Source organism: Hipposideros armiger, unplaced genomic scaffold (genome assembly GCF_001890085.2).
Source record: "Hipposideros armiger isolate ML-2016 unplaced genomic scaffold, ASM189008v1 scaffold_10, whole genome shotgun sequence".
Classification (NCBI taxonomy): Eukaryota; Metazoa; Chordata; class Mammalia; order Chiroptera; family Hipposideridae; genus Hipposideros; species Hipposideros armiger.
The window spans coordinates 1,520,082-1,527,846 of NW_017731360.1; the positions used below are offsets into that span (position 1 = coordinate 1,520,082).

The window sequence follows — 7,765 nt, forward strand, 5'->3', positions numbered from 1 at the left end:
CCGGCAGCTTCGCCTGCAGCGCGCTCGGCCTCCGCGCGGCCCGGCCAGCAGGTAGGATCCGCCGAGGGACGCGGGCCCGGCTTCCCGCCGCCCTCCCCCTCCCCCCCGCGACGAACGCCGCTCCCCGCTCCGGCAGCCCGCTTGGAGGTGAGCTCTCTGCCGAGCCCGGCTCGGATCCCAGCCCCTGGCCCCCGCCCTCGGGCTGGGAAGGGAGCGGAGGCGACCCGCCCCCTGCCCCCGCCTGGGTTCGGCTGCGGGCGCCAAGGGCGCTGACCTCCGGAGGGCGCTGAGCCCGGGTCTGCACTGCAACCAGTACCTCGGCGGGGCGGGGGCTGCTGTGAGAGTTGGGCGAGGGAGGGGGCCAAGTTTGAAACAGAAAAGCCAGAGTCGAGAGAAAGATCGGAAGGTTCTGAGAAACTGAGGCTCCCAGAAAGCCGGGTGGAGCGAGAGACCGAGACTGAGACCGGTACGCGAACGACAGGCTTAGACAGGAGGCAGCAGTTATCTGAAACAGGGGCTCTACTTGGGCGTAGAGTCACTGAGAGACTGACCGGAGGCATAGGGATGGACCCAGGTTTTGTGGAGCATTTTAAGAAAAAGCATACAATGACCCCAGTGAACACGCCGTAGTGCCCTTTCCAGGGCCTTCAGCAAGTGAGGGTCCCAAAAGCCTAAGCTCCCTTAGCCTTGTGGTGAATCAGCTTCTGCGAGGCCTATAGAACCACTCAGAGGCTGGAGACAGAGACACTCAGGCATACAGAGATAGATACTAAGAGGTAGAAAATTGAGGTGAGGTGGGGTGGGGTGGGGTGGGGACCAAGACATTCCTCCCCGTAGACGCACGAAGAGACCAGACATGGGTGTTCAGAGGTAGAAATCCACCGAGGTAGGCTGCTGGGAGATAGCCAGTCAGAGAGACAGACACCCACAACATTACAGATGGATGCTGAAGTGTGCAGAGACACAGACACACAGGGAGTGGAACAGAGCTAGACACCCAGAGACTGAGATTTAATGGAGGTGCACTGACAGCTTCCAAGACAGACCCTGAGAGGCTCAGGCCCAGAAGATTGGGAAGCAAGGATGTGGGAAAACACAAACTGGGTCAACTGAGTCCCCATGAGGAGAGGAGTTGAGACAGTAAGATTGAAATCAAGAAGGAGCCCCACGCATACACCAAGACAGCCCCAACTTATTTTTAAACTCATCTTGGACAGGCTGCTTCAGCCCTGGGGGACCCAGGGTGAATGAACTATTCCTCTCTGTCCCCAGAACAGCTGCTGGATCCTGCTTCCCACCCCCTCCCCCTACCCTAAATTGCTGTGACTCCCAGGCCCCACAGAGGGGAGGGGAGAGGGGAGAGTTTGGGGGGGGGGGTTGGTGCCTGATAGCAGGGGCTGGGTGTGTGGGGGGGTTCAGTTTCTCCACTTGAGTCTCCTGTCAACTCCAGAGAGGTGGAGGAGGGGTCTGTTCAGATCCTGACACAGCTGTGGGGCCTGGCCAGGGTTCTCCTGGACATTGGGGGTGGAGGGGTGCAAAAGGGTTGAGTAGTTGGCACGGCTAATTGGAAAGGCTTCTGGGTGTCTTCCAGTCTCGGGGCTGGCAGCTGGGGAGAAGAGCTGGGTTCCTGTGTTACTGATGTCACCCAGCATCTCCTGTCCCCCTGCACTTAAAACGCTGACCACCCCCTCCACCATCACTGCAGCATTTCCAGGCAAGGAAAAACAGGAAAGGGCTCCTGGGTTCTCTGATACCTGAATGACCTTGAGCATGCCGCTACCCTGTCCCGGGCCTCTGTGCTCAGCTGTAAAATGGACATGACACACTATCCTGCCTGCCTTTTGTGAGATCTGATGAGATGGTGGGTGGGTATGCACTTTGTGAGCGGCAAAGCAGCATGCACGTGTGTGCACCTGTGTACCTGTGTGAGGGGTCTCAAAGTTATGCTGACTGGAGTCAGGCTAGCCACATGGCCTGGGCCTCTTTGGTGTCCCCAGCAGAACTAGGGGTTCCCTCTTTGTTCTCTCACCAGGCCTACACTGAGAATATCCAGGTGAAATTCTGGGTCAGCTCCCTGGACTCAGGCCTGGCTGAGAATATGCAGTCTGACCCCAGTATGAGGGAGGGGCCAATAATAAAAACATTGATAGCCTCCATTTACTGACTACTAGCTAACTGCTGGGTGCTTTCTAAGTATCATTACATTTAAGCCCAACAACAACCCCAGGAGGTAGGAGGTTGTATTAGATGGGGAAATAGTCGCAGAGAGTTTAAGTGACTTGCCCAAGATCACCCAGGTTTATATTTCACAGCTTGAGCCTCTACACGCCACATGCCACAGCCATTTATCCAGCTATTCTGAGCTCCAGAAGGTTCACTGAGAGGTGCCAGATGTGTGTCTGGGTCAGGTGTAGGGGTGTGTGTGTGTGTGTGTGTGTATGTGTATGTGTTGGTGGGGGCAAGGGCTAAGAGCCATCTGGCAGACATAGCAGTCTCCCCTGCAACCTCTTACCAGCCATGAAGGAACACAAAACTGGCTCCCTCAGTCCCCCAGCCCTGCCAGGGAAAGGGGGAGGAGGGGAATGGGCAGAGACAGGTGGGCCTTGATAGTGCCCTTCATTATGTCCTCACTAGAGCCCAGCTGGACAGGCTAGGGCATTGTGGGAAGGAAAAAGAAACCATGCTCATACCCTATTTGGGGTGCCCCTGCCTCAGAATGGTGACTGCCTCCTAGGGGGCGGACCCAAGGCTAGCCTAGGCCTGGGAAGGTGGCCTATGCTTTGGGCCAAGCCAGGAAGGAAGGAAAAGGCCCAGGGCACGCCAGGACAGAGGCATGGCCACACTCACTCCACCTGTGTGGCCCCCTGCTGCCCAGTGGCTGACAGCCCAGGCAACTCTCAGATGTTGGGCCAGAGGAAACCCAGGCCTGAGTGGTGGGGAGAAGACTGAGAAGGGGGATACACTCCACCCTACAGGATAGCCCCTACTCCAGAAGTCCCTGCTCTGAAGACCCCAGCCCCTGGTGGCCTCATGCCCTGGCCTGAGGTATGAACTGAGTGTCCTCCCATTGTACAGAAGAGCAGCTGTGAGCTCACGAGCCATCCTTTCAGAAGAGCCAGGCCTTCCAGGATTGGGGCATCTGCTGGCGCCTGGAGTCTGAACTCCAAGCCAGAGCAACGCTTGTTGGCGAGAATATTCCCCTGGGGGTGGCTGAGAGAAGGCGGGCTTTTCCTTCCACTTGAGCCAGAACAGGCTGTTGGGTCTAATGTGGGGGGAATGGGTTGGTGGGTTCCTTTGTGATCCCTAGGCTCATCTGCAGCTGTGAGAACATCCCCTTTCTCTGTGGGTCCTGATGGTTTCTCTCCACCCACCTCTGGATTCCAGTCATAGAGCAGGCTTCATGATGGAGGAGGCTAGAGGTGGGAAGCTCTGAATCTGGGGCTAGAGACTAGAATCAGGGGCAGCAGAAGGGACCGGGAACCCCACTTCCCTACCCCCCCCCCACTCCCCACACTCCTGTTCCAGAGGCAGCTGTGTGGATGACCTCATCCCGCAAACATGCTTTGTTCCTGAGAAAATGGAAAGTGTCTGAGGTTTGGTGGGGGGCTGGGTGTCTGCAGCAGCAGCTCTCAGGGCTCCCCCTTGCCTGAATCCCCACCCGAGAGGGGGCCTGATTAGGGAGAAAATGTCTTCAGTGGCTCCCCCTTTCACCCTTCACTCCCCCTGCCCCAAACCCTTAGACATCAGAAAAGCTGGGGAGAGGCTGTCTCCCCTGAGGCAGGAGGAGAGAAACCGTGTGACCCGGGGATGGAAAGATCCTAGGGCTTTGCCAGATGCTGCCAGGAGGGATGCCCCTAGCAGGAGATGGCAGGGAGGCACACTGCATACTGTCTGTCTCTAGTTCCCCTCTTCCTCCCCAAGCGTCTCATTTCCCTTTTTCTCTCCCCTGGTGCTGGCAAAACCTGACATCTGGCCATCTGAGCTGCTGCAGATGTTGCAGGCCAAGGCAGCCCAGGCTGGTGCCACCAGAGACCCAGCAGGGGGTGAGGGCAGAGGGTCCAGCTGGGGAAGCTTGGCTGGGTCCAGCTTGCAGGATTTCCTTCCTGCTTAAGCCTAGGCTGAGCCTCTGAAGTCCTTGTTGCAGGGCTGATTCTCCTGGGAGGTGAGGCTCAATGACATCGCCTCCACCACCTCCACCATTCATCCGCCCGGCATCCCTCTAACATTCCACTGTTTCCTGGATGGGGGTAGAACAGCCCATTCCCATCTCTAAGCTTCCCACTCCAGACCTCTGGGTAGGGGTTCCTTGATCCATATCCTGAGGGTCCCTTCCTGGGAGTCAGGAGAGGGTGGGACTGCTGTTCATACGGGATAGGAGAGGGTGGCTCTCTGTCCTGCTCTTTTGCTCCTTTGGGGACACTAGGGACAGTGGAGGCTAAATTCAGGCTGGGGCAGGAAATGAGTCACTGACCCAGGAAAAGCCCCCCTCCCGCCAGATCTGCCAGGGCCCTGATAAGAAAACAACTTCTGCTTCCTGATTTTTCCTGACACCCCCCCCCCATTCCACCGCCATCATTAAATACAGAAATAAACACGAAGGACTCCTGGGTTCCCAGAATCACCCCTTCCCCATCACCACCTACTCTGACCTGTCATTTTCTATGCCTGATCTCTTGCTCTTTTTTTTTTTAATGTCAAGGGCTCTTGCAAAGGACTAAGCCACAGCCCCTCTGGGTGACCCCACTGCACCTTGTGTTCCTAACAGGGCCCAGTCACAGCTACCATGAGCGAGGCCTTTGACTGTGCAAAATGCAGCGAGTCCCTGTATGGCCGCAAATACATCCAGACAGACAATGGCCCCTACTGTGTGCCCTGCTATGACAACACCTTCGCCAACACCTGTGCCGAGTGCCAGCAGCTGATCGGGCATGACTCAAGGGTAAGGACCAGACCAGACAGGGCAGGGATTGGGTGGAGGCTGGCAGGAGGGGCAAAGGTGCCAGTGCCCCTGCCGTGCTTCCGGCAGGAGCTGTTCTACGAAGACCGCCACTTCCACGAGGGCTGCTTCCGCTGCTGCCGCTGCCAGCGCTCTCTGGCTGATGAGCCCTTCACCTGCCAGGACAGTGAGCTGCTCTGCAATGACTGCTACTGCAGTGCCTTCTCCTCACAGTGCTCTGCCTGTGGGGAGACCGTCATGCCGGGTATGTCCCCGGGGTATGTGTGTGGGACTGGCATGCCTGGCATCTGTGTAGGGTTCTTGCATGTGCAAGGGACTGGCATGCCTGATACATACATGGAGGCTTAGAAAGACCCACACATGCAGCATGTTCCTGGGAATTTCATGTATGCAAGGTCTGTCTTGCCTGTATGCTCTTGGGAACTTAGCACGTACAGGAACTGACAAGCTTGGTACATTCCTGAGAGTTTAATGTGTGCTGGACCGGTGGGCCTGGCATACACCTGTGGGCTTACCATGTATGGGCAGACTGACACACGAGGGATGGGGGGGCTTAGCATGTATGAAAACCTGCACGTTTGGTACATATAGGAACTAAGAGTATGCTGAGACAGTCATGCTTGGTGCATTCGGACTTAGTGTGTGCAGATATAGATAAACAGAGGGCTTAATATGTGTGGTGACCTGTATGCCTAATAGATATGAGGATTTAGAATATGTGGAGAGTGGCATGATTAGGGGCTTAGCGTGTGCTGAACCTATCATGTCCAGGACATTAGAACTTTGTGTGGGCAGAGACTTGCTTGGCTAGTATAAGTGGAGTCTTTGTGTGTGTGTGCACTAAACCATCGTGTCTGGAGTATAAGGACTTAGCATATACTGAATCATCAGGCCTCTGACATAGAGGCCTGGTATGTGCTGAGATAGTCATATCTGATCCATATAAGGACTTCACATATGCCAAACCCTCTTGTTTAGTTTATAGGGGCCCAGTACCTGCTCAGCCAGCATGTCCAGTGTTGGGGGGAGGTTAGCATGTGCAATATATGTTGTGGGGGACCTGCTGCATGTGCATAGACACCACCCTGTGCAGGCTATGGGAGCAGCGGGGACTCTCCTCTGGGAGTAGTAGAGGGTGGCATGCAGGAGCTCGATTGACACAGCCTCTGAGTGGGACCCCATTCCCCATAGGGTCCCGGAAGCTGGAATATGGAGGCCAGACGTGGCATGAGCACTGCTTCCTGTGCAGCGGCTGTGAGCAGCCACTGGGCTCCCGTTCCTTCGTGCCTGACAAGGGTGCTCACTACTGCGTGCCCTGCTATGAGAACAAGTTTGCTCCTCGCTGTGCCCGCTGCAGCAAGGTGGGAGCTGGGCCAGCGGGATGGGGGCGCTGATCTCCACAGCATACATGGGTGGGGGTGAGCAAGGCCCTGTTGTGGGGTGGGAATCCCTACTCACCCCTGCTGACAGATGCTGCCCCCCACAGACGCTGACACAGGGTGGCGTGACGTACCGTGACCAGCCCTGGCATCGAGAATGCCTGGTCTGCACCGGGTGCCAGACACCCCTAGCAGGGCAGCAGTTCACCTCCCGGGACGATGATCCCTACTGTGTGGCCTGTTTTGGAGAACTCTTTGCACCTAAGTGTAGCAGCTGCAAGCGCCCCATCACAGGTGGGATAAAGGTCAACAACTAAGTGGGTAGGGTGCAGGCAAGAGAATGGGATCTGGGATTGGGTGAGGCCGAGGGCCAGGACCGCCCTCTAGACCTGCAGAGCTAATCTCCAGCCTCCCTCCAGGACTCGGTGGAGGCAAGTACGTGTCCTTTGAAGACCGCCACTGGCACCACAGCTGCTTCGCCTGTGCCCGCTGCTCCACCTCCCTGGTGGGCCAAGGCTTCGTGCCGGACGGAGACCAAGTGCTGTGCCAGGGCTGCAGCCAGGCAGGGCCCTGAGCCAGGGCTCCTGGGCCCAGGCCCTCCCAACCAGTGCTCAAGGACTAAGGCTCCTTTTCCAGACCACCTCCGGGACCCAGCCCCACCCCAAATGGGGGCTCCCCCTGGGCTCCAGAATTCAGTCTCCCCACTTCAACATCCCCAAACTGGTACTTCTTGACCCAGGGCCCCTAAACCTGGGTTGTTACAGAGCCTCTATTAATTCAAATCCCCTCCCAAGCCTGGACTCCACAGAGCTCAGCCCTCTCCCCTATAGTCTGGGTTGCCAGACCAAGTCCCCTCCCCAAATCAGGGCTCTAGACCCTAGCCCTCCAAACTTGGACTCGGACTCAGGCCCCCTTCAATCTAGACTTCTCAGCAGTGACTTTAGGTCTCCTATGGGTGCCTGAGAAGTCCTCAAAAGTGGACTATCCTCAGGCTTGACCCTCCCACCCCAATCCTACCCCTGTCCCCAGGGCTGGGGCTATCTGGGCAGCAGATTAAGGGGTCCTAGGGTACAGGGTTCTGCCCACCCTTGTTCGTTGAGTGTTTTATCATTTCATTTCAGCTCCATTTTGCCCAGAAATGGGCAGCGGGGTGGGATTGACTCGCCCCCTTAGAGATTCTGCAATAAAGCAGTTGTGAGGAAGCCCAGGCCTCTGTGTGTTCGTCTGGGAGTGGAGGGGGAAGGAGGTTCCTTCGCAGACCGAGAGCAGACCGAGAGATTCTGAGGCTCTTCCAGACCTCCTCCGTGCAGGGCAGAAGGGGGAGCTGCCGGGCCACGGAGTGGGAAATCTCTTGGGAGAAAGGGGATCCCCGCTGCAGCTACTGTACTGTCCCTCTCTACAGTCCCTCTCCGTCTTAGCCTGCCTCCCC

General features: G+C 57.0%; 1 protein-coding gene across 7 annotated transcripts; it reads left to right on the plus strand.

The window, feature by feature from the left end:
* The first annotated feature begins 6 nt into the window (after positions 1 to 6).
* FHL3 (four and a half LIM domains 3) lies at positions 7 to 7,538 on the plus strand. Of its 7 annotated transcripts, none has more exons than XM_019657140.1 (8): positions 132 to 147; positions 3,308 to 3,419; positions 3,992 to 4,162; positions 4,766 to 4,939; positions 5,027 to 5,201; positions 6,149 to 6,318; positions 6,444 to 6,630; positions 6,756 to 7,538. In XM_019657140.1, exons 4-8 carry the CDS (start codon positions 4,784 to 4,786, stop codon positions 6,908 to 6,910), a joined length of 843 nt encoding a protein of 280 aa, XP_019512685.1. In that variant the 5' UTR covers positions 132 to 147; positions 3,308 to 3,419; positions 3,992 to 4,162; positions 4,766 to 4,783; the 3' UTR covers positions 6,911 to 7,538. The 7 variants fall into 7 exon arrangements, with proteins under 7 accessions (XP_019512696.1, XP_019512713.1, XP_019512685.1 ...); XM_019657130.1 differs by lacking the exon at positions 132 to 147 and adding an exon at positions 2,784 to 3,045; XM_019657127.1 differs by lacking the exons at positions 132 to 147; positions 3,308 to 3,419; positions 3,992 to 4,162 and adding exons at positions 1,592 to 1,714; positions 2,976 to 3,045.
* Positions 7,539 to 7,765: the final 227 nt, after the last annotated feature.

Coding starts and splice junctions, on each gene's coding strand:
- FHL3 (XM_019657127.1), top strand. Junction 4,940..5,026: donor TGATCGGGCATGACTCAAGG/GTAAGGACCAGA, acceptor TGCTTCCGGCAG/GAGCTGTTCTACGAAGACCG. Junction 6,319..6,443: donor GCTGTGCCCGCTGCAGCAAG/GTGGGAGCTGGG, acceptor TGCCCCCCACAG/ACGCTGACACAGGGTGGCGT.